This window comes from Gymnoscopelus braueri (genome assembly GCF_963280865.1).
Source record: "Gymnoscopelus braueri genome assembly, chromosome: 5".
Taxonomy (NCBI): domain Eukaryota; kingdom Metazoa; phylum Chordata; class Actinopteri; order Myctophiformes; family Myctophidae; genus Gymnoscopelus; species Gymnoscopelus braueri.
In genome coordinates this window covers 1,147,746-1,174,341 of record NC_137606.1, presented here as the reverse complement: position 1 = coordinate 1,174,341, position 26,596 = coordinate 1,147,746, and the positions used below count along the sequence as shown (strand labels likewise).

Genomic DNA, 26,596 nt, shown 5'->3' with positions numbered 1-26,596 from the left:
GTGGCCCATTGTCCATCATTGTAACAGTTAAATGACATCAGTCAATCAAATATGAAAGGAACATCATAACAGAAGATGATTACAGTAACTATATGCAGCTGAGCTGGCTGCGACTCTTCACTGTTGTATGGTGACTGAGCAGTGAAATAAATAGGTGAGCCCACTGAGCCCCTGGCTATTGTGTGTGTGTGTGTGTGTGTGTGTGTGTGTGTGCGCGTGCGCGTGTGCGAGAGAGAGAGATAGAGGTAAAGAAAGAGGCTGAGACTGAGAGAGGGATTTCCAGAATATGACGGAATGGAGCGGTGGGCGGGGCTTATGAACACGGCCGTCAAACAGCTGATCGATGAGTCAAACAGGCTCCACTTGTTGCTTTAGTCTTTAGTGAACCATTCATTTACAGTCTCTGGTCTGATCTGACACCCTGGAGAAGAAGCATAGCGGTGATCAGGTGAGTGATTTAAAAAAATATATATATATTTAGCATTTTATCATTTTTAATGATCATCAAATGAGCACCATTTTAATCTAAGAACTTTATTGTATAATTAAGTGGTAGCCTCAGTAATATAGGCTATTCGACGACTTGTGCTCTTGCGATTATAATAAAAGTGTAATATTCTCTGGATGAAAAGGATTTCATAATGATTCAGGCTATTGATCGTGATCGATCGCTGACCATCCTTTTAATCCGGTTGTAGAATTCGCCTCTCAGCATCATCGCTCAATGATCCACGTTTAATCGTGCGTCCGTTGCGTGTGTGTGGGCTTCGGGATCATACTCCCACTGTCGATAATAATAGCCTACTTACTACAACCTGGGCTAGCCTGTCTCTGAGTCATGAACATTGGTGTAAAAAGTAGCCTACTCAAGATGTTTACTTAAGTAAAAGTATCAATACTGCAATGTAGAAAATACTTCTATGTTGCAAGTAAAAGTCCGGAATTCAAAATGTACTTGAGTAAAAGTACAAAAGTATTGGTATAAAAAAATGTCAAAATTGTACTAATTGCTAGCCTGTCTCATGAACCTTCTCTGATGTTAACACATGGTTAATGTCACTGAAGAAGAATGGAGGCTTTGAATTGGGAACAATTTCACCAGGTCTTTACCATAGAATTATAGGTCTTTACGACATATCTTGAGATAACCAGCTATCGACTGATATTCCATTTAAAGACGCTCTCTAAGATCCTTGAAGATGGATGATCATTCTGTTTGCGATGATTTATTCTCCATAGCTTGAGCACAGCTGGCAGGTTGTATTCAAATCAAGGATACATAACTTTACCTGGCAAAGCAGCAGTGGTGGGAAAAGTACTCACATGTTTTACTTAAGTGAAAGTATCAATATTACAATCTAGAAATACTCTAAGTCCAGAATTCAAAATGTACTTAAGTAAAAAGTGCAAAAGTATTGGTATCAAAATGTACTTAAGTACCAAAAGTAGAAAGTACTCTGCAGAATGTCCCATTTCACAAGTTTTCAAATGTATGAAATGTATAAAAAACTTTTGAAAATAGCAGATCTACAAGCTCACAATGCGTTGCATCGTGATGCATTGTGAGCTTGTAGATCGGCTATTTTCAAATAGACGAAATGTATAGGGCTAATATATGTTTTGTAATAATAATCAAAATCTACAAAGTAACTAGTACCTAAAGTTTTCAAATAAATGTAGTGGAGTAAAAGTACAATATTTGGATCCGAGATGTAGTGGAGTAGAAGAAGTAAAAGTATTGGAAATTGGAAATAGTCAAGTAAAGTACAAATGCCTCAAAATTGTACTTGAGAAAATGTACTTATAGTCACTTTACACCACTGCAAAGCAGGCAGCAAACGGGCTATTGCATGCAAAGGTCCGTGGCTCCCTAAACCTCAACCAGGGAACAACATTTCATTAGTCTAGTATTTGTAAAGCATTTAGGTCAGGTGTGTGAAGGTCCTGGGTCTGGGGCATTGGGTTTTGTTTGCTTAGGTTATCATCAAGGAGTTGGACATTAAATGGGCAAGTGATCTTGGATCTGTTTAGGCTTAGATATACAGTAAATGGGATGGGGATAGTCATATTCAGATTCCAGATTCAACTTTATTGTCCCATCACACTATTAGAGTGGGTGAAATATTTGTTTTCTTTTGGACTTCAGTAACAGTCCATGTGGTACAGTTGTGTACAGTATAGAAACCATCATTGCTATATCTTGCTCTCCTCCTTGGTCCACGTGGTCTGAGTAAAATACGTGTACAGTTCTGTTCTGTCCAATCAGGAACCAGGTATGCTATGTGAATGGGGTCCCAACACTTCTCTAGCTTAAATCTAGGACCCCTCCCTCGAACATACACCGATTCATTTAAGCATTGATGTACAGTCAAAGTATGTTTTGTGGTGTTTGATAGATGTCCTGCAGACAGGACAAAAGAGAGGCAAATCTAAATGAGGCATAGTCTCTACCTGTATAAACAGAGGATATAAAAACATGTAAATAATGGCTCAGGTTTCATGTGGTCCATCATGAGTGGTGGATTGCATCTCTGCTCTACAAAAGCAAACATACATAATTGGTTACAAGTTATGACAATTCTAAACAACACAAAATATGAGAAAGCAAAGGAGTTCCACAATTTGTTTTTTAAACAAGGGGAATGTCCATGTAGAATATAACATTTCGGACTTGTTGTTCTGATTATTGGATTTCATAATGAACACAGTAGCCATTAGCAGATCAAAGGGCAGGTCAAAGGGCCTGGAACCAGCCAATCACTGCCTTTGGAATGAAAATCACTTACCCATCCCCCAACTAACAACGGATATTGAAGTGCTCTTGAGCACTTCAGCCCCCAAATGCTCCAGTAGAGCTGCTCGATTGCTATATTATATAGTAGTATACTGTAGGTCTGTGGTTGTACAGGGCACCAGCCTTTAGATGTGAATTTGTGTCAATATGAAGTGACAGGGCTTTGCTGAAAATGAAAAAACAAATGTTGTGCTCAGTCAGCTTTGCCTGAATAAATAATCACACAAATATGTGTATGCACATCGTAAACGTTACCTCAGGAGTCAAAATTATTTATTCAACACTGGAAAAAATAAGAATAATCAACAAATCAACAGTATGAAGGGAATGTAGATAGATGGCGGGGTAATAATAAATTCTCCCTTTTCCCAGCTTGGCAAGCTGAAGAAAGTATATTTTAATATCACATAGAGACCTGATGACTAATATACAGTAGCACCATCCTACAGGTTGTGGTCACATCAAACAGACATGTGTGAAAGAGTGAGTAAAATCCACCTCAACAAGGGTAAAAGGGACCCAAAAGGACCATTATAGAGTATATATATGTGTGTGTGTGTGTGTGTGTGTGTGTGTGTGTGTGTGTGTGTGTGTGTGTGTGTGTGTGTGTGTGTGTGTGTGTGTGTGTGTGTGTGTGTGTGTGTGTGTGTGTGTGTGTGTGTGTGTGTGTGTGTGAGACATGTTAATGCCTGGGGACCCTCCCTCACCACTTCTGAGATGACTGCCGCAGGTCTTGACATTAAAGCATGGCATGCAATGCATACACACACCGTAGAGCATCAAAAACACACCCACTCGTTCTCACACATTCTGAAAACACTGTGGCATTCATGCTTCCATTCTAACTAGTCTACTTGGTCCACTGGCATAGCACAGGAAATATCACTCTGGGTTGAGCGGTGTGCTGTAGTCATACTAGGAGTCATACTGCTCGGCAGGGTTCTGGGGCAGAGTTTTGTCAGTGTTGAAGATGAGATACGTGTTTGTTTTGGTTGAGTCAAATGTTGAGGTCAGTCCCAGTTTACTGACACATCTTGGCATGTTTGAATAGAATTACAAGAGAATGCGATAGAACTGAACGGCGTCTGAAGAATTGACTACAATTTAACTGAAATGAAGCACTGTAAATGTGGTTGATATACTACTGAAATTGCGTGTTTGCCAAAGTCGGTCCTCACTGCTGCTGTTGCTGCAAAAATAAAGAATGAAATAAAATAAACTGAACTTTTGTTTTGTGCCGCATGTGGTTATTTGACTGGTGGAAAAGCAACAAGTAGGGCTGGAGGTATTATGGTACAGGACTAACAGGAGGCCCCACTAGCCTGGCACAAAATGTCTGGATTAGTGTTGCTTTCATATGGAGTGTTCCCATTTGACCCTGTGTTAAAGTCGTGTCAAGGGCCCCACTATTTCACACAGCCCTTTGGTTTGTTGTTCGTATTGTTGTTGCAGCTGTGTCCTACTGCCCCGTATGTGTGAAAGCACAGCGGGGTGACCTACGCTGAGTGTACAACATATCAGAACTATATGAAATAGACCGACTACACTGCAAAATCAACCTTATTACTTACTAACTTACTGCCCTTTATGCCGGCTGGCATGTAGGGCAGCAACAAAGGATCTCCACTCCTGTCTGTTCTGGGCCAGTGTCTTTATAGAACCCCAGGTGTGATGCGAAATCGACCTTACCGGTCAGTTCTTACACTCTCAGAGTTAAAGGACAATGTCATCTATTTTCAACCTAAATCCCATTGTTTCCTTGTGAGGTCAGTAATATAATTGGAGCTAAAAATACCCTATGTCTTCTGTGTATTTCTCAGTGAAATGTTGCCAGAATGTATGCCTGACAACGTAAAACAACACATCTGATGTTGTCGTTTTGCCACCTCAACATTTTGCAGAGAAATACACAGAGGACGTAGGGTATTGCTTGTAGATCTGCTATTTTTTCCCCGCTATGTGTCGTATGACAGTATATAGGGCTTAAGTGGTTGTGGTGAGGTGTTCGTATGTATCCTGTATCCTCTAGCAACAACAACGTCCTCTTTCATTTGCTGTAAATAAAGATGTACTCGTCTCCCTTTTCTGCTCGCCTCAGTCTGTGTGGTGTGAGCACTGTTCAGCCTGTGAGCCTGGCTGTCTATTTGCATAATTCATATACAAGACATGTGTGTTCGTGTGTATTCTGTATAGCTGACAGAGCGTCTGTTTCTGTCTCTGTTGTACCATCAGAAAGTCTGTTTTGATGTCTACGCCGGTCCTGTATCCATGGCTGTGTGTGCCCATCAGTCTGAGCTATGGACTCCTTCTCCTGGCCACGCTACCACGCCTCACTGAAGGTACGACCTCTGACCCCTCATGGCGTCCACCACTACACTCGCACATTTACACAATAAAACAGGCTGTGCATAAAGACCACTTTTCAATGAATCTCAAGGGCAGCCAGCATTGAACGTTTCAAGCATATCAGTGCTTATATGCAGAGCGACTTAATGGCAGTGGTAGAATACCTTTCAGTTCCTCCTTCTTCATTCTGGCCAAAAATACATCTTGTAGTGTTTTTCCACCCTCGCTTTCACTCTTGACCTGCTCTGTACGTGTCCAGGTCACTAGCTAAGGGAATAGTGGAGGAGCTGGGAGCCTAATGACAAGAGCCTCAGACGTGCCACATTTGCATTGCAAACGGAAGGTTGAATCTCCAAAGTAGAGAGGAAGTCTGGATGGGAGGAGTGAACAAATACTGCTCTTGCAGATTTACAAAACGAAACGCTGCTCCAGCAGAGCCAGCAGTAAAATGCAATAGACATACTTGGAACCATAGCCAGCACTTTCATTTTCATTCTGACCACTGTGACTTTATCAGTCTGCAATGTTTACGGTATATATTAACCATCAGTAGTTTCATTTTGATACTCATGCTAAAAAGCCTTTTTCTTTCCTTTTGTCTGGAATGGATCAGTTCATTTTGTTTTGAGACACTTTCATTTCCTAACTCTCCTTAATGGGGCAGCAGGTACTCAGTAGGCATTGTATGTTTTAATGTATGTTGTAATTCATGTTTGGCTTAGAGCTGAGCCCCGCTATACTATAAGTCTTATCCTCGAATCGCCCCTCACCTTAGCTGTGAGTATGTAACTGAATTAGTGTAAAGCAGGGAAGTGCTTACATTACGGGGAAGTGCTTACACACATGTAAATATAGCTTCTAAAAAATGAACTTTTCCCCGAACTGTGACCTGACCCGTCCCTCACAGACTTGTAGACACTCAACACTTGTATACAGTGACAATATCGCTTTGCTGTCCATTTGCACTGAAGCCGTGTACACTCGGCATACCTCCAGTATCATCTCTGCCTTTTCCACTATGTCACTCTCCCCCTGAAAGTCTGAAGACATTGGGCATATTGCCCCCTGTATTTATACAACATGAGGGTTTTGCTGAACATGCCCATATGAGCTGGTTCGTTGCCTATAGGATCCTCTGGTCTAGACTGAAGAAAAAAGATGATAGGCTAGGGCTCCTAGACTTTGAATCACTTCTTAAAACCTACTATTTTGATTTTACATACGTCTTATTTTTTATTATTAGGGGTTCAATCATTTTTGACCTATTATTTTCCTCCTTTTGTAAATTCCCATGAGATGGTAAATGGTAGAAAAATTACATTTTCACCAATGATTGGAAGTATCATATCAAATAGATGCTTTGTAGAATTCAACTTCTAACAGTCAGTGCTAGCTTGAATTCCAGAATTGCAGCTTTGTAGCTATATTTGTTATTATTATAAATTTGTTTTGTTTATTATTTATTCTATACTAATGATAATTTGACAGTTAATCAAATTCCATTGCTTCATCTTTTCCATAGTTTATTCAAAGTGGTTTGTAACTGTTTAAGATTAAGAAAAATGCCACAGATCTGCTACTTTTGATGCTTCTGTGTGACGCTGTGTAGTATGATCAAGTAGGGGCGTTAATTTACGGGAAAAAAAAACACAAAGAGTTTTCTGCCCGACGACAGCAACGATATTAGTCTCGAACAAATGCCTCTCTGCTGTTCCCTCAGGCAGACAGGGGAACTGCAGCCATCCCGTGATGCCAGAACACGGGTGGTTCCGCTGCGAGCCGTCGCCGTGCCGAGGCTTCCCCCAGAAGAGCTTCGTCCACTACTTCTGTGAGCCGGGCTTCTACATCCCCAGCAAGACCCGCAGCTCCAGGTGCCGACACGGGAAATGGATGCCATCCGTACCAGCATGTGTGCCGCTGAAAGGTGAGCGGGGTAGACGGACACAGGTGTGGTTCTCAACCTTTTCAGGCCATGAGGCCAGACCTCCCCCCAAATAATCATATTTGAACTTTGACAAACACTTGGAATTGTAGGAGTTTGTTTGACTCGGTTCCACTGATAAATATTGTGAAAATAGCTGATCTACAAGCTCGCTTTGCAGATCAGCTATTTTCAAATGTTTATATAAAGAATAAAGCCTCATTTATACTCACCACACGATGGTGTCACTCGGTGAAAATAACTGACACAAATTTGTTATTTTCCCGCGAGCGACGATGTTTTGTGACAAATTATAATTTAGGCCTTGAGACACCGCTGACCTAAAGGTTTGAGTAGAGAGCTTGTGTACCAGGCATGTTGTTTAATCTTCCAGCCAGATTGCAGTGTCCCTCAGCAAGGGAGCTCACTATATGAACTAGACCAGGGGTGGGCAACTTTGATGATGGAGAGGGCCACTATATTTCCATACTCAGTCCAGTGGGCTACATTGCATATACTGTCGGGCAGACACCTCTTATCTCCGTAGTTTTTTTCCGTAAATTAATGCCGTACTTAGCCATTCTATGTCACACAAAAGTAGCAAAAATAGCTGATCTAAAGCTCAAAATGCGCTTTGAGCTTGTAGATCTGCTATTTTTGAATTGGAAAAGTAACATTTTTTATTTAATTTCAAATGCATTTAGTTATACTTATGTTAACTTTATGAACTTAAATACAAAGACATTGGACATAAAAAAGACAATATAATTTTAATTCAATAACAGAGAGATCGAGTTGTTATACAGATAATTTTATTGAATGGAACATTGTAGGCAATTATTCAATAAACATTTTGGCGATTAGACTCCGTTAACATTTATCGTACATATGCAACGTACATATGTATAGGATATGCTTAATAGGGAGAACCCCCCCCTGTACATGAGTATGAAATATGATTAAGGGGAGAATTCCGGGAGTCTAGACGCTGGTGGTGGCAGTGCGGAGACGAGACCCTCCTTCCTTCTTAACTCTAGGCGCTAGAGACAAGGTGGAGTTCGGGGATGGAGGTGGGTTGCTTGCTGCATGCTGGAAAGAGAATGACCAGTGTGAGAGGCAGTGATATTTAAAGGCGGAGTCCAACCGCCTGATTGGCTGACTGCAGATTGACTGCAGGTTGGCAGATTGGCTGCAGAGCATATGAACAACTCTAGATCTTCTTTATTGAATTTGCGCTGTGAGCTACATTTCAATAACAGAGAGATCGAGTTGTTATACAGATAATTTTATTGAATGGAACATTGTAGGCAATTATTCAATAAACATTTTGGCGATTAGACTCCGTTAACATTTATCGTACATATGCAACGTACATATGTATAGGATATGCTTAATAGGGAGAACCCCCCAAAACAACTTACCGTGGCAGGTGAGACCTGAATAAACAGAATAACCTGTTGATTCCTGACCTTCGGGAGTCCTAGGCGATGTCCGCTGCTGTGCGGTGCCCCACCGCGACTAGGAACAAGGACGGCTCGTGATGAAGAACTGCATATGTTCTTGAGCCGGGATTGAGTGTTAAGCAGGGAGTGACACCAGATTTTGAGACGGCAAGAAAGGCTAGAGGCCTTCAAGGCGTCTTAATGACGTGAGAAACCACCACCACCAGCTATATGTCGCTGACGATGGAAACCGTCAGCGGTTCTTAAGCAAGTTAAGGCGTTAAGCAGATGAACTGATCTTAGGCATGTTAAAGTGTTTTAGCTGATAACAGAAACAGGATAAATAACGAGGCAATGGCAGGGACAGAAGAACACCAATCCATGGGGAGGAGAGGTGAAGTTATTTACGCTGAAGTATTCCTATTGAAAAGGGACGGCCAGAATTCACTGAAGATATGGGATAATCCGCTATAGTGATACATGTCTATCTATGTGTTCAACAGGCCTGATAAGTGCAGAAACCTGTTGATTCCTGAACTTCAGGAGTCCTAGACGGTGTCCTAAAGCGATGTCCACTGCTGTGCCGCATCGCGAGTAGGAGCGAAAAGGACATTCTATTCCTTAAATAAATCTGATGAATATATATAGTTGTGTGAAAAATCTATGTGTAACAGCATCTTGCTGTGGACCTCAGCATTTCATTATTTAACTATACTAAAATAATGCAGCATGCATCTTAAAGAGAGGTCATCCTACAATTAATGAGAATGAAGTCTACTACCATGTGTAACAGCAGCGTGCTGCAGACCTTTCCTAACAGCACAGATAAGAGGGATGCAGCATGCGTCCGTATATAATCCGCTATAGTGATGCATGTAGCTTAGCGAATAAGTTGGAGCAATTCCTGACGCCAACTGGCAGATACCCATCAGGGGTGGTTGCTTGGTCGCTGACTGAAAGGAGAATGAGAGGTTAGAAGCAGTGATATCCTAAGACATGTAGCTTGATGTTAAAGTAGTCATTCCTGAGATGCTTGCTGACTGAGAAATGACAGGTTAGATGCAGTGATATTTGTGGATTTGCAGTGGGAAGTGGAAAAGTACTTGCATTACACAGATCGTCAACATGGCTCGTCTGTCTCGGGATTAGCGAGTCCTTAGCGCCACAGACACTTAAACGTACTTATCCGTTGACATGACCTTTATCCAGCAATACATGCATATAAATATTTTTAACACAATCCTACTATGATTCTACAAAGCTCTGTAGAGCGAGGTGAGGCCAAGTTCGGACCTGCCCTGATCTCCTCAGTGGCTGGAGCAATTGATCTGAACGTTGACCGCAGCCATTGACCATTACCATGAGCGTGGAACTGCGAAGCCCGTTTTTCGATTTCACCAATTCTCGGCTGTTTAGAGTTTGTGTGAAATATGATGCCATGGTTACGGGGCTGCCCAGCTATGGGACGAACTGCCTCCCAGGTTGCCAGATCGTGTGCGCATATCCCTCCACGGATGTGTCAACCGGGTGCGGACTAGATTATCATAATTCTAACAGCACTACAGTTTCCTTCCATTTGATAAAATGAAACCCAGTCGCTGACTGCAGATAGGGAGCAGAGCCCTATTGATTAGGGGTGCTCGTTTAGTGACGTAGATGATGCGAGGTGCTACGAGCATGAAGTATCAGATCTTCATTGAATTTGCACCTGGAGCTACATTTCAATAAAGAGAGATCATGCTACTTGATACAATGCAACATTAATAAAATGTACAGGTTATGGCGATTAGACTCCATTTGCATTTTAATCGAGCAGATTAGGAATAGGAGAGAAAGCCCCAAAACAAGGAGAGTTAGGTTTAAGGGGAAAACACCGTGAAGACAGAAACGAACAGCGAGTGATGGGCTAGAGAAGCCCAGACATGAGATGACACTTAGCGAGGAAATGAGCGTGGCCGGAGCCCGCAACGGCAGAAGCCAGGGAAAATTTAGCCAGCAATGGAAGGCTAAGGAGATGCGTGGCCACCGCGGCCTTTAGAACGACAAGAGAGTCAGTGCGAGCCGGCAAGAAGTCAGCGCGGTTAGCTGTTTTCTTCTTTCAGCTCTTTAGAACGACAAGAGAGTCAGTGCGAGCTGGCAAGAAGTCAGCGCGATTAGCTGTTTTCTTCTTTCAGCTCGATTGGCAGATTGCTTGAGAAGTCAGCGCGATTAGCTGTTTTCTTCTCTCAGAAGTCAGCGCGATTAGCTGTTTTCTTCCCTTAGCTCGATTGCCTGTTTGCTCGAGAAGTCAGCGCGGTTAGCTGTTTTCTTCTCTTGCAGTCAGCGCAATTGGCTGCCGGCACAGCGGCCGTTTGCAAGTCAATTGAAGTCAGCGCGACTAGCTGTTTTCTTCTCTTGAAGTCAGCACGTTTGACTGCAGTCAGCACGTTTGACTGCTTGCACATGAAGCCGTGTTGGCAGCATGACGCCGCGGTTGGCGATTTGAAATTAGAGGTGAAAGAGAAATTAGAGGGCCATCGCGGCTCATAGACTGACCCATTTTGTCAGGTGAAATTTAGCCAGTACTGGAAGGCTAAAGCTACTAGAAATAGCATAGACTGCTTTTACGCCAAATACAATGTAGTCGCCAAGGAGGCTAAAGCTACTAGAAATAGTATAGACCCTTTGAGTCAGGAGAAATTTAGCCAGCAATGGCCATGTAGTAATGAATGAGAAAATAGATAAAGAAATGGCCTGCTAGGCCAGCAGAAACGGCAACTTGAGTATTAACATTGTGATGATGGCAGCAATTTAGTACGGCAACTTTAGCATTAACGTGAAGATTGAGACGATGCAGCCATTTAGTACGGCAACATTAGCAATAACATGATAAAATAGCATTAGCTGTATTAGCCAGTAGTCGGCCGTGTTAGCAGGCTCGTAACTAACCTTGTTTTAACAGCGGTTGAAGCATGAGCTGAAGCGGTAGTAGCAATGCAGTCGGCAGTGTTAGCAGAATCATGACTGACTGCTTTAGGGATTTAGCAGACGTGAAGCAGCAGGCTGAGTAAAAGTTGCGTTAGCTCGTAGCAGCAGCAGATGAAATAGCATAGCTGTGATACTTAGCAGACATGTTAACAGCAGTTGAGTGATGGTAGCATTAGCTGTAATGATAGCCGACCTGATAGCAGCAGGCTGAGTAAAATTTGCATTAGCTCATAGCAGCAGCTGTTGAAATAGTATAGCTGTAATTCTTAGCATACATGATAGCAGCCATTTGAGTATGATTAGCTGTAGTTGCGATGCGGTTGCAGCATTTAGCGGACTCACGACTGCCTTGAGTTTGCAGTAATAAAACGAATAGCATTAGTAATAGCAAGCGATTTAGAAGCATGGACATGATAGCTCAATTTCCAGCACGCAGCGATGGTTTGCTCTCATCTATCCATCCTAAAGCTGAAATGCAGACAGCAGCATGAGCAGACCCATTACTAACCTTGTGGTAGCAACGGTTGAAGTAGTATAGTTGAAAGTTTTGGACATGATAGCAGCACACTGATTAAGAGTAGCATTAGCTGAAGCTGTAGTTGCAATGCGGTTTAGCAGAATTTGCAGGCTCATGACTGCAGCCGTTGACATGCGAAGTTGACATGATTAACAGTAGCCTGAGTAAAGGTACCATTAGCTGTGATGAGTAGCAGTTATGTTAGCAGCAGTTTGAAAAGTTAGCATTAGCAGTGATCATTGCAGACATGAGTTAGCATTAGCTGTAGCAGCAGGAGCAAGAGCAGTCAGCATTAGCTGAGTCATTATTGCATTCATGATAGCCTTACACACTGTTGAAAGCGGGGCTGGAATGAAGGCAGCCATTGAACCTGGAAGGTGTGTGGCCAGATTGTTGGATAAGGCTGAAGCACCGGCTGGTGATTGATGGAAAAATAAAAAACCTAGTCATGGAAGGAATGAGTTAAAAATGCGAAACATCAGATCTAAAGTAACCCTGAAAAATTATTGAGAAAAAGCTGATGAGCTGCCGCTTGCGCTCTGTGTATGTACGCTGCAGAGCATGGAGAGCACGCGCTTTGTTTGCAGCTCTGTGTGTGAAGCCACAGAGAGAGCATGTTTGCATGCTGGAAAGAGAATGACCAGTGTGAGAGGCAGTGATATTTAAAGGCGGAGTCCAACCGCCTGATTGGCTGACTGCAGATTGACTGCAGGTTGGCAGATTGGCTGCAGAGCATATGAACAACTCTAGATCTTCTTTATTGAATTTGCGCTGTGAGCTACTAGTCCTGTAGCAGAGGCCCTCAGATTTTGAGATACCCCCACCCGAGTTAGAACAAAACACAACCATGTTTTTTCTTATCTTTAGGGTCTCCCATTAATGAAATGGATTGTTGTGAAATTTTATTTTTGGGCAAAATTTGTTTTTTGGGCTATTCTTTAGAACTACCCCAATATCTGAAAAAGGCTAATCCGAATATGACAAAGGTGACCAAAAATGCTATAACTTGAGAATGCTCACTTTTATCTTCATTACATTTGCTGAGGTATGAACCAGGTGTCTACCCTACATCACCAAATAGTCAGAATGTAATTTACCTAAAGAAATACTGAAATATAGTCCTTTAAACATACCTTTAGTTTAGGCGGAAATTGTACTTTTGTAGTGAGGACTCCTCTACTTTCCCTCATTTAGAAAAAAAAACATATATTTATGTCAAATAAGCTGTTACTGCATAGCCTAAGATGCTATTAAACAATAACCAGTGGTTGTGTGGAGAGATCTAGTACAGTGTTATTGCAAATGAGACTTCTTTAGACATACCCCTTCTCTGAAACAGTTAAATTAAGTCACTCTGAATGGAAAATAGGTGACTGTAAGCCTAAGTTGATTATGGTCGTCATATTTTGGTAAAGAAAGTCCAGGTGGATGTACACTCAGGATGTGAGTAACCTAATAAGGTGTCCTAATAAAGTGTATCTACATTTAAGGTGTGTGAAACAGAGAGATACAAGGCATAAATATAATTCTGAGTTTTATTGAAACATGAAAATCAGTATCTCCTACCTAAATCACAGTTTGATGTTGTCTTGACATGACAAAATAATGTAATAATAATAATAACATTTATCAGACAAATCTCAACATTCCATGTCATTTCAGAAAACAACAAACAGGAGAATGAAATGTGTGTGTGTGTGTGTGTGTGTGTGTGTGTGTGTGTGTGTGTGTGTGTGTGTGTGTGTGTGTGTGTGTGTGTGTGTGTGTGTGTGTGTGTGTGTGTGTGTGTGTGTGTGTGTGTGTGTGTGTGTGTGTGTGTGCTGCAGCACTTTGCAATTATATCATGGCAAAAGGTTATTACACTTATGTTATCCTTTGTTGCTGGGTCATTATTACACATCTGCACTTTTTTAAATGCATGTGAACTAACACACCAGTTCACAAAATCATATAAAATGTCTGGTACATATTTACTGCACTGGAGAAGGGACATCTTATCACTGCTTATGTAGAATTGAGGCTCATGCTCAACCTTTTCCATGGCTTTCCTTAAAATACCTGCAGCCTGGTGTAGAATTTGTGTATCCGTTAGAGACTCTCTTCTCTGTGGAGGCATTGCCTCCCTATCTTCTTCTGTTATATGTTCTCTGAGGAGAGCAGCTTCTTGCAGTAATCAGTAATCAGTAATGCCACCAGAACAGATCAAATCAGATTTTCCAGGACGTTCAATGAAAGCCAGCTTCTCCCCATAATGTTGGATCAACTTTATTTTGAGTTTCCAAGCTGGATAATTTGCAGGTTCTTCAGCAGTACTTACTTTTCCTACATAGCTCTGAGTTAGAGCGCTTAGTGTTGTGACAGTCATATTCTTTGAAAACACTGTTATAATTAATTCTTCAGTCAATGACATGAAAGCTTTTTCATGTGCATTTAATTTATTTTCTGACAGAAGTTTGTTTCTGGCTGCTCTGATATTATTTTCAGAAATATAATGTCCCAGGCAGCTTCTGTGATACTTCGCATCATAAGCAAATAAATCTTCATGCGTCAGCATACGAAGATGAATTTTGTCATCAAACCTCTCTGAGGCTGCATCGAGGACCTTTGACCTTGTACTTTCACCTGTACCAGTACTTATAGGGGTAAGGCCTTCTTTCTTTGTGGCTTTCTGGCTGCAAATGATACACTGGCTGCGGATGTCAAATCCTGGTTCTCTGGTCAGTCTTTTGCTTTGACATTGATCCCTGGCTGGTTCTTGCTCAATGCCACTGGCAGTAGGCATATAGTTGCTTGAACTTGAATAATTGGCCCTACATGACCTGTGATATGAAACTTTAAACTTGAAGGACAGTATGTCGTCTGAGTGGGGGGATAGTCTCTTATGGACTTCATCACCCCGTTCCTGGGCAACCTTCAATATGGTTTTGAGTCCTTCCAAGGTTGCGTTCTTGACATGTGGATTATTTTTATCTCCTTGTAGAGGTTTTTCACATATTAAGCATAATGTTTCGTCCAGTGTCTGTGAATGTGGCTTGCTTGCTGTTTCTGTTGGCTCCATTTTTACAGTGAACTCTGGTAAATATGGAACAGTTAATTAGAGTTGCCTATTTTTTTACATTTAATTTTGATACTATTCTTGGTAACATGAAATAGGCCTCAAATTTAAGCTCTTAAAGATCTGTTACTGTTATGCATGTATGCTAACTTCTATCATTGCTTCAGATAGCTGATTGGTGATATAAAAGTAATACAACACAACATATTCTACAATCTAAATGTATCAAATGAAGGAATACCATAGTATTACATTTGTGTAGACATTTGTGTTACCTGTTATCGGTCTTTTGATTGGTGGTTTCTTTACTTTATGGCACAGTGCACATTTCTCCCCCTGGAAAGCCATGTGAGAGTTTTTGGATAGAATTGTGAAGCCACAGTCCTTCCCCTGCTCTCATTGGTTGAACTTAATTGACTTCAATTTACTGCTTAAAGAAACAGTAATCACAGTATTGCATTTGTGTAATGCTTCTCTGTGTTGAGGCCTGCAATTCTCAACAAAATGAATGAATCTATGCACCTTTGGTTTGGATGTGTATATAAAAAGTTCTTACTGCTGAAATCATAAATTCATATTTCCATGAATTAATGACATGGCTGACATGACATTAATGACATGACATGGCTTCATGTTGCCCCTGCCACACACAGCAATCATGTGTGAGTGTGATTGAATATGGTGCTGTACTTACATAATTGCCTCAACATAGCCCCAAATGTTGCCCCAAAATCACAACAATAGATATTCAGGGAGGGTTAAACAATGCCAACTGAGAAGGAATTTGACTTTTAATTTGATTTTGACTTTTATTTGGTATATATAAAGGACTAAAAGTAAAGTGTTATTCCAACATTTTAATAATGTTTTATTTCCAGAGAAGGATTATATATCTAAAGAAGTCTAATTTGCAATAACACTGTACTAGATCTCTCTACACAACCACTGGTAATTGTTTAATAGCATCTTAGGCTATGCAGTAACAGCTTATTTGACATAAATATATGTTTTTTTCTAAATGAGGGAAAGTAGAGTAGTCCACACTACAAAAGTACCATTTCCGTCTAAACTAAAAGTATGTTTAAAGGACTATATTTCAGTATTTATTTAGGTAAATTACATTCTGACTCTTTGGTGATGTAGGGTAGACACCTGGTTCATACCTCAGCAAATTTGATGAAGATAAGAGTGAGCATTCTCAAGTTATAGCATTTTTGTTCACCTTTGCCATATTCGGATTTGCCTTTTTCAGAGATTGAGGTAGTTCTAAAGAATAGCCAAAAAAACAAATTTTGACCCAAAATAAAATGTCACAACAATCCATTTCATTAATGGGAGACCCTAAAGATAAGAAAAAACATGGTTGTGTTTTGTTCTAACTCGGGTGGGGGTATCTCAAAAACTAAGGCCTTTTTTGAGGGCTTGCTACAGGACTATACATTACTAGTCATTAAGCTACTAATATAGACTGAAGTAATGAAAGCGGGTCATGTTTGCATGTTTGGAATTGTAACGACTGAAATCAATAATATATCAGTATTCCGATATTAACCAGCGGGCCACATTAAGTGAAGGTGGGGGCCGCATGTGGCCCCCGGGCCACCAGTTGCCCATGTATGAACTAGACATACAGTATATGAATGGGAAACAGATTTGTTGGGAGGCTTTGAAGTCGGGATAGGGGATTTGTGTGTTATATATATATATCTAATTCTTGTACAGTTTTTTTCTATTACAGTGGTAAAAGGGTCAGGTAGCAGCTTTAAAGTTGTGTTCGAAACTTGAGTTGATTGGAAACAGGCCCCCAGACTGTGACATATTTCCTAGTATGAGCTGTGAGCGTGACATCATTTATTATGAAACACTGTCTGGTCTGAAGCCACAACTAATGGTAATTATTAAGCTGTGCAGTGAACACTACGTTCATCATCAAAGGCAGTCAATGTCCAGACAACGTTTTCAGATACTTCCCAGCCCTGCTATAAATGTCACACTGACTGTAGAAGATTCCCAACAAACTGTTTCTCCTTCACTCCCTCATCAGTGTTGGTAATTGCTCGGAAAACAAGAGTTCAGTACTGTACGACAGTGGTGGAAAAAGTACTCAAATGTTTTTACTTAAGTGAAAGTATCAATACTGCGATATAGAAATACTCTGTTAAAAGTAAAAGTCTGGAATTCAAAATGTACTTGAGTAAAAGTACAAAAATATTGGCATCAAAATGTACTTAAAGTACCAACAGTAAAAGTAGTCATTAGGCAGAATGTCTCATTTCAAGCTTTCAAATGTATACAAATCTTTTGAAAATAGCAGATCTACAAGCTCACAACGCGAGCTTGTAGATTGGCTATTTTCAAATGGTCGAAATGTATATAGGGCTGAAGTGGTTAATGTAGGTTTTGTGATAATAATCTAAATCTACAAAGTAACTAGTAAATACATTTTTCAAATAAATGTAGTGGCGTAAAAAGTACAATATTTGGATCCGAGGTGTAGTGCAGTAGAAGTAAAAGTAATGGAAATTGGAAATACTCTAGTAAAGTAAAAAATACCTCAAAATTCTACGTAAGTACAGTACTTGAGTACATGTACTTAGTTACTTTACACCACTGCTGTATGGACACCATCTGACATGCTTACTTTGTGCTGCACTATGACTATGCAAGCACTGTTGAGGGTGTATAGTGTTGCATATTGTATATTGTTGTATATTATATATTTAGCCAATTATTTGATGGTGTTGCCCTCTAATCTGTATCTTAACGGCTGTGCTGCCTTTGGTGACTGAATTTCCCTCATGGGATCGATGAAGGTATCATCTTATATGATCTTATGGTTCAAGGTATTCGTTTTTTGGTCTCGTGCAACTTTGCAGGAAAAACATACAAAGACAGTAAGAAGATCAAAATAGTCATATTAAAGCAAAATAGCAAAAGATAAAGCAGTGCAAATAGTTATTGCAAAATAGAATAGCATAAAAGTAAAATAAAATTGCATCTGCACAACTGTAGATCTGTGAGGCTGTGACGCTGGTAAGGTATAGTGACAGCAACATCCAGCGGAGAACGCAGGAGAGGAAGTTAGATTCCATTCATGATTTAGCTGTGCGGTTAACATTTCCTCAATGAGCCAAAATGAGTCATTTTGTCAATTGAATTGTTTTTGGTTTCTGAGCAGTACGGTATGGACTTTGGATAAGAGTCTATTACGTAGTGTTTTGATTTCAGCCCCTCGATGGTATTGGTGCAGACTTGTTCCTAGACACAATAACCATTTCCCAGCATCAGTCAGTGGCAAGGCATTCATACTGTAGGCTATGTTATTATTGTAGAAAATAACAACGAGCACTCTCAGTGTATGAAGCAGTTTACGGGTGCACGGCCCACGAAGATTCACAGTAGATAAAGTAATAGCCAGCACTCCGAAGTCCTTCTGGTACTTTTATTTCATAATGCAGCACGGACGGTTATTATTGCACATAGGCTAATCATTTATCAACTGACTCATGACAGCTTTGTTCATATGCTGGTTCGTCATCTTATGATGACACGGCTCCCTCCATCTATGAGAGCATACAGCTACTAATAATTACACCTATTTGATCCCAGGGGGGAAATTCACTTTTCAGCTTCTCTCAGCTGATTGCTGCCCAAGTGGTCAGACTTGAGTGTGGTAGGCGGGGGGCACAGTTAGAGGTTAAAGACGGGGTGCCGTGATTTTCAGTGATTGAAATGAAGTTCTATCAACCTCATAGACACATGAAAAACAGAAAAAGTGCAAAAACATGGCACCAACCCCTTTAAGAATATTGCTCAGGGACACCTTGACACATTGCTGGGGCTCAAACCTGGGACCTTCTGTTTCCCAGGCAGCCTCTCTCTACCCATTCAGCTACGTGGAGTGCAAAGTTTTGTGTGCGTAACCGTGACATTTTAAAACTGGTTTTGAGTTTCCTTAATGATATGTTAACTTGAGGCCATATTTGACTGATGTTCGTGCTTATCAGAATGAGAATGTGGGTGGGAGTAGTCCACACATGGCCACCCACAGTATACATGCACATGCAAAACGCTTGCACGCACACGTACACACACACACGCACGCACGCACGCACGCACGCACGCACGCACGCACGCACGCACGCACGCACGCACGCACGCACGCACGCACGCACGCACGCACGCACGCACGCACGCACGCACGCACACAACCCTTGGTGATTTTGATCCTATTCTTCACCTGCAAAATCCCATGTGTTCCTTTAACCCAGAGAGTGTAGAAATGGACCCAAATGGATGTGGGTACATATTTACACTCTCAGAGTTAACACTGAGGATTTTATTTGAACTAATACATGATTAAACCCCAGCATTCATTTAGAGTGAGGCCAACAACTCCATTTCCTTTTACAACAAAAGACACTTTATCTATTGACCTACTTATGTAAAACAAGAACATGCACACGCACGCACGCGCACACACACGCACGCACGCACACACGCACACACACACACACACACACACACACACACACACACACACACACACACACACACACACACACACACACACACACACACACACACACACACACACACACACACACACACACACACACCACACACACACACACACACACACACACACCCTTAATAGCCCTATGCATTTCCTCATTCCAAAGCTACAGTATATTGACGTTAAATAAGTGTCACCCTGACAACATCACAGAGCGGGCAATGTCAGCCTCAGAGCTGACCTACTTAATACAAAATGTGACACATGGAGACCCTACAGTTAAAGGTTAATGCCTTTCTTATCGTCACTGTCAGGTGGAAACCTTGTATGTCCAAAACCTTTTCAGGAAATGGAAGTTGGAAGAAATGTAGTTGTTATTAAGTAGTTATTATTTAGTCATAAGCTCTTGTTAATACTTTTAATTGTTTACATATTTATAATACTCACAGGCATTTTAAAGACATTTAAAAAATAGCATAAATAGCAGATCTATGACTACAAGCTCACTATCTTTGTTACATTTCTGTGACACTGTAGTATGATGAATTGGGGCATTAATTTACACAAATAAAAGTACAATGTTGAAATATGGAGATATGAGGTTTCCGCTCCGACGGCAACGGTATCATAGCCGAATTTCTGACTTCCTCTCTCAAGGCTCAGACTGGCATGTGTCGACAGGAAGCTAGAGCACCGAAAGAGGATGTGGGCTACCGCCATAATAACCTTGAAAGCTCTCCGCCATCACTGGTGGAGCCTCATGGAAATCTACTGCTGTGCCGTCACAGCATAGACAAACCACACAATTGGATAGAAACCTTTTTTTATAGGTTGTGTATAGATTGTCTCTCTGATTCGTTCCACTGCATGCGTCTTGCTATCCTTGCAGTGCACGTAATGGCATGTTCCATTAGGTTTTATGTACATTTGGGGTACACAAGTAGACCAAAACAGTTCTGGTAAGGCACGTGATTTTTTATTTTATCCATACATACTTCAAAGCTCTCATTGAATCTTGTGACATAGATTCACAACGTTGAACAATGCAAGTTCGTGGTCATCCTTATCTGCCAAGACACCTCAGAAATCAAAGTTTTAACGTTAAGGGTGAAAAGGCCATGGCCTGCTTTTAGCTTTCAAACCAAAAATAGTTGTGCGCGACAGCACTTTTACATGGGTGGCATGGTGGCTCAGAGGTTAGCTCTGTTGTATCAAAACAAGAAGGCCATGGGTTCAAAACCAGAGGGGCCTTTTGATGGGTTTGCATGTTGTCCCTGTATTCATATTGGTTAACTTCAGGTGGTCCACTTTCCCCCCACACCAAAAGACAGGCTTATTAGGGACCAGTGCAATGGGCTTAGTGCTGAAGTTGGTCCACGGGTATGGCAGAATGGCTGCCCACTGCTCCTAATAATTAGGATGAGTTAATGTACTTGGCAAAATAAATAAAAACTTATATCCACCCTGGGGTCTCAGCAGCTCCACTGGAACATGGGTGCTTTATGTGCCTTGCTGAAACGTCACCCTGACAGTTTTCCAGAATCTCCCCGCCAAGGGGATTGATACCCACAACCTTGTGGCTACAAGCACGGTTCTCTCATCGCTAAGCTATCTGTGCTCTGCTTTGACTTGCACCACACGAGAGCCGCACATAGCATGTTATGTAACTGTATCAGTGGCATGGTGCCAATGATGGCCTTATTCTCTCCCTCAGATAAACACAACATGAACATAAACCACGAGGACAGGACGGCCCACTCCCTGCCAAGTGTTGCCACGACAGCAGTGGGCGTGTCCATCTTCCTCCTCACCACCACTGCCTGCATGGTCATCAAGTCCCGCCTCTACCCATGTCACTCACACAGGTAAGACCATGAGGTTGGCTCTCATACACCGTCACCCACACATCAGAGGAGTGCCTCATTAGACCTCTTAGTCATATCAACCCTGGCATCCCTGTTTTGGGCATGTCATTATAGACAAAATGGTCAAAAGAAAGGCCTATAGGCCTATAAGCTTCATTTATACTATGCACGTTGTGAACTTGTAGATCGGCTATTTTCACCATTTTCACCACACCATTGTACAACGAATTATAAATCCGGCTTAAGTATACTTAAGCCTTTGTAATGTGGCAAGACAGGAGCATTGATCACCATTGAAACCCAGGTTTCAGCCCTGCTTAACTCTGAATCTCTAGCTTTAAGAGGGCGCTGCTCTCAGTCCGGCCCTTGATTCAAATGCTCAAATTCAAAAGTTATATTTAAACCCCTTCCGAGATGAAAACATGAGGAGAATAGCTTAAATACAAGTCATTAGAGTAAAGGATCGGACTACATTTGTCTGAATCTCTTGTGACTGGTTGTGAGGACCATGATAAACATCTGAATATCTCTGACAGTGGAGAGAGAGAGAGAATGATTTGTAAACACACTGATGGAGGAACTGAATCTTTGGTTGGATAAAATTGTGGACATGGAGCACAATGGAGCGTGCACGTTATACTGACAGAAATACAGTAAAACAAGACCGGCTCTATTGCTCTAATAATGGCATGGCTTTCCTGTGAATCTCTGACGTTAAATTAATTCTGTCATATTACTGACATCAGTCTTGGCCAAAGCACAACACGAGACTGGATAGCCTGGAAGGAACGTGGACCTGAGATTATAAATTCACTAATGTCGTTGAGGGATTTGAAAAAATATTCTGGGATTCACTTCCTTGGCCTGCTGGCAATGTTACTGATAATAAATACATACAGAGGATATACGACAAACGCTGTTCTATGCGGCTTGCCATGCTTTAAAAAAATACACGAGAAGCTGTGATGTACCATTATATCATAGCTGTGAAGCAGAGTGCCTCAAACGCCAGTAGCTGACGCCGTGGTAAAATACAATACAGTATATCCCAGGCTCAAGTGTGTATTATACATTTTATTAAATGGTTAAATCATCACTACCGTAAATTTCTGACTATAAGCCGCGACTTTTTTCCCATTTTTCGACCCTGCGGCTTATATAACGGTGCGGCTTATCTATGGATTTTTACAGCTAACGGCCACTAGGGGACCTCCTAAATCTATGGATTTTACACCCGCGGCTTATAGTCCAGTGCGGCTTATATATGTACAAATCATTCAATTTAGCTGCTGCGGCTTATATTCAGGTGCGGCTTATATTCAGGTGCGGCTTATAGTGCGAAAATTACGGTAAATGACAGCCTCACACTCCTTTCTGTGTTTACTTTACCTTCACTAATGTTTTGACAAGAGCTGCCTTCATCAGGGTTATTACTAGTGAGCAAGTCTTTATAGGAGTAATTAGACCAATTAGAATAATCTAAATGATGTCGAAACACTTGAGAAGGTGAAATAAAACTCAGCAGAGGAGAAACTTGGCTCTCTCACTGATTTTTGCGTTCTGCTAGTCTGCTCCACTCCAATTTTGGGTGCATAACCTAACTTATAACATAGCACAGCTGTGGGTTATCACGATTATACAGCAGATACAATGTGTTCCAATTGACCATGTTATACTTATGTTCTAACAAATTCATTGATTTTCAATCCCTTGCTCTTCTCTTTCTCTCATTTCCCTCGCTCTCTTTTACACCCTCCCCACTCTGTCCTGCTCTCCTTGTCTCTCTGTCCCTCTCTTCTCTTCTTCCGTTGCCTCCTCCCTCTTTTCCTTTCTCCCGGCAGCCGTCGTTCATCAGACCAGATGGATCTGATGGTGGACGGCCTTCCCATCTCTCTCCCCTCCTACGAGGAGGCTGTCTACGGCAGCTGGGGCCAACGCCTCTCCCCCTGCTCCGCACCCGGTCCGATTCAGCTACTATTGGCTCAGGAGTCCTCCAGCAGCAATCAGTCACCTGTCAGCAACCAATCAGACACCAGTCACCGCCCCCTCCGACCCAGTCAAAGCCCAGAGCACCCCCCACCCCCTTATGAGGAGGTCCCATCGCGTCCCAGAGCAGAGAGGAGTGGTGCAGGAGATGTCCCCCTGCTGCAAGTTGCACTTCTGGGTCACAAGGACACCTAATTGACAGACCTGTTGGCTGTCATTTTTCTCACGATGCTATCTGACACACGGTGCAGCACAGGAGCACTGAATGAGTTTGATTTATGAAAAAAATGATTGGTTTCATTGGCAGTTGTCATTGGCTAGCTGGTGTGCTTGTCATGTATTGTTGTCATCCATTCATCAACCAACCAACCAGCGATGGTCTGAAACCATAGCCTGACTGTACAAACCTGTGCCCTTTTTCCTGGTTGGCTGCAGGTCATCAGCATCAGCACCCTATCGGGTTATTTTATATGCAGCTGAGTGGCTCTGATTGGCTTAACATCAGAAGTGTCTTAAGGATTATTATTGATTGTATTGTATTGTGTTTTCAGCGCTGTGCTGGAGATGTTGTGTATCTATCCCATCAGTGATGGGGCTGAGGCCTTGTAGGCCAGCGGTAACTTTCTTGAAGTTAAGTGATGTGCCATAGAACCAAACCCTATTTGTTTCAAAGACTAACTCTGTTCCCTGTCCCCATTTGCAACTTGTTCTGTGTCAAAATGGATTGGGATGACTTGAAGGCTTTCAAATTGGACAAACTGAAGTGAGCAATGAAATGGGAATGCTTGGATTAGTATCATAGGATTTGGTTCAGTAAAGCCTCATTTATGCTCCATTGCTCGACGGTGTCATGGTCACAGTGCCAAAAAAAAAGCGCTTGTATTAGGTATTTTTGACACAGGATTTTGTAGTGGGACAAAGTATGAATCAGGCTTAATGGTCATTTTGTGTGCTCTATAAGAGCAGTGGTTCCCAAACGGTGTGCCGTGAGACAAGTGTCTTTCATGTGTGCCTTGGGATTTTGTGACAACCACACATTATTTTTGCAACATAATATATTGTAAGTTATGATTATTGTATCTTATCAGTACTTTGTGTGCCCAGAGGCAAATTCTATACCCTACAAAATATATTTTAACCACTTTCAACCTGACTTTAGTTTTTCTTCTATATTCAGCAGTGGTGGATCACCACAGCAATAAAAGTAACCACTGCTAGAGTCAAATAAAACATTTATTGTCTCCGCCAGGCCGAAAGGCATGGCGAGAGAGTATGTTTTCGCCCCTGTCCGTCCGTCCGTGTGTCCGTGTGTCCGTGTGTCCGTGTGTCCGTCCGTCCGTCCGTCCGTCCGTCCGTGTGTCCTGTCTGTGTGTTAGCACCAAATCTCCGGCACCGTTGGCCCGGTCGCTGCGAAACTGTGCACACACACTCCCTGGATGCCAATTCAGAACCTCTGCCTCAAATATTTCACATGGGCCTGTTATAGTGCCACCAGGAGGCCGATTTGTGCAAAACCCATTTTTTCCCATTACTCCTACAGTTTTTAACCAAACCTCATGCAAATCGGTACACAGTATCTCTATAGTCACGTGATCAACCCTGATCTGTCCGATTTCCCATATTCCATCCTCATTGGCTAAGGTTACCATCCAAAGTTTGCAGGATTGGTCCGTTTTGAACAAACTGCCTCAAATCATGAACGCAGCTTGCCATTTCCATAAAATTGCACACGCACATTCCCACTAGGCCGAGGAAGAAATGGCACTTAAAAGTTTTCACATCAGCCTCATGGTGGCGCTATAACAGGCCGATTTGCATTTTTAACTATAACTGCACCGATCTGCGTGAAACTTTGCACGCCTACTCCCTAGAGACCAAGGAAAAAACATTTTTTACATCTGCTTTTTACAGCGCCACCAGGAGGCCGACTTATGTCAAATACATTTTTGGATATTAATCCTTCAGATTTTATCCAAACATCACGCAAATCGGTACACAGTATCTCTATAGTCATGTGATCAAGACGCATCTGTCCGATATTTCATATTCCATCCTGATTGGCTAAGGTTGACTTCCAAAGTTTGCAGGATTGGTCCGTTTTCAACAAAATGTCTCAAATCATGAACGCGGCGTGCGATTTCCGTGAAAATTTGCACGCACATTCCCACTAGGCCGAGGAAGAAATGCCACCCTTTTCACATTGGCCTATTATAGCGCCACCAGGAGGCCACAATAACCTGGCGGAGACCTGTGCTCCGAGGAGCACTTTTTCTAGTTGAGTTATTATTTTTGATACATTTGGCCCAAAACCAGTCTATGCCCTATGCCCAAAACACACAAAAAAGAGAGACCATGTTCAAAATTAGACTCTATTCACCATGTATAATTTATATAAAGGAGTTAGTCTTGGTGGTATTGTCGCAGAGAGATAAGCTATATACAGTACCAGTACCATGGGGGTATGGAAGTGAAACCAAAAACCAAAATGACCCCCAACAATAAAGCTCTGGATGCCTTTCATTGACCACATTACCATGGCAGCCATTTTGCTCTTATAACCACCCTGACGGGGTTGATACGTATATGATGAGCACAGTTCAAGAGTAAAAAACAATGGCCACCATCAATGCCTTGTGAGGACAAGAGACAGACAGCCATGTTCAAGACTATTGTAACGATTTCACCTCATAGCCTTATTATTGTTATAATTCACTTTCCATGATTAAATTCGAACACCCAAGCCTCTCGTTTTGTTTGGCCATTTGTTTTGTTCGAGAGGAAGATACAACAACATCACAAGTGCTGCTTTCGTGATAAGTCTTTCGTAACCACTGGTAACCACTATGACTGACCTCTGTCATCACGGCCCATGGCAAAATACAGGTTTGCACCATGATGATTCTTATAAATGTGCAGCACTGGACTTTTGTCCTATTGACTAATAATGTTCCTCCCATCTCTTCTTTGTGCCATCTTCCCCACAATTTTTCTCTTTTATGTTACTTATTCAGCTCTACAAACTGTGTGGATTATGTATTCTAGAGACCTTGAATGTATTTTCTGTATCATATTTTGTAGTAGGGGAAAAACAAATCTTGTGTATGGAATGTACCTATTTACATGATGAAGTTGTTGGTGGTGGAGTCAGGTGGGACATTTTCATATAGCCTATACTTTGTATATTGTT

General features: G+C 41.7%; 1 protein-coding gene across 1 annotated transcript; it reads left to right on the top strand.

The window, feature by feature from the left end:
• Positions 1 to 382: 382 nt before the first annotated feature.
• On the top strand, positions 383 to 26,596 carry LOC308085291 (sushi domain-containing protein 6). The gene is made up of 5 exons (XM_080428370.1): positions 383 to 448; positions 5,027 to 5,133; positions 6,861 to 7,064; positions 21,273 to 21,423; positions 23,265 to 26,596. Exons 2-5 carry the CDS (start codon positions 5,040 to 5,042, stop codon positions 23,602 to 23,604), a joined length of 789 nt encoding a protein of 262 aa, XP_080284496.1. The 5' UTR covers positions 383 to 448; positions 5,027 to 5,039; the 3' UTR covers positions 23,605 to 26,596.

Bases quoted from the DNA above. Each gene is read 5' to 3' on its own strand.
- LOC308085291 (XM_080428370.1), top strand. From the start codon at position 5,040: ATGTCTACGCCGGTCCTGTATCCATGGCTGTGTGTGCCCATCAGTCTG. The intron at 5,134-6,860 runs GTACGACCTCTG...CTGTTCCCTCAG, and splicing joins GCTACCACGCCTCACTGAAG to GCAGACAGGGGAACTGCAGC. The intron at 21,424-23,264 runs GTAAGACCATGA...TTCTCCCGGCAG, and splicing joins TACCCATGTCACTCACACAG to CCGTCGTTCATCAGACCAGA.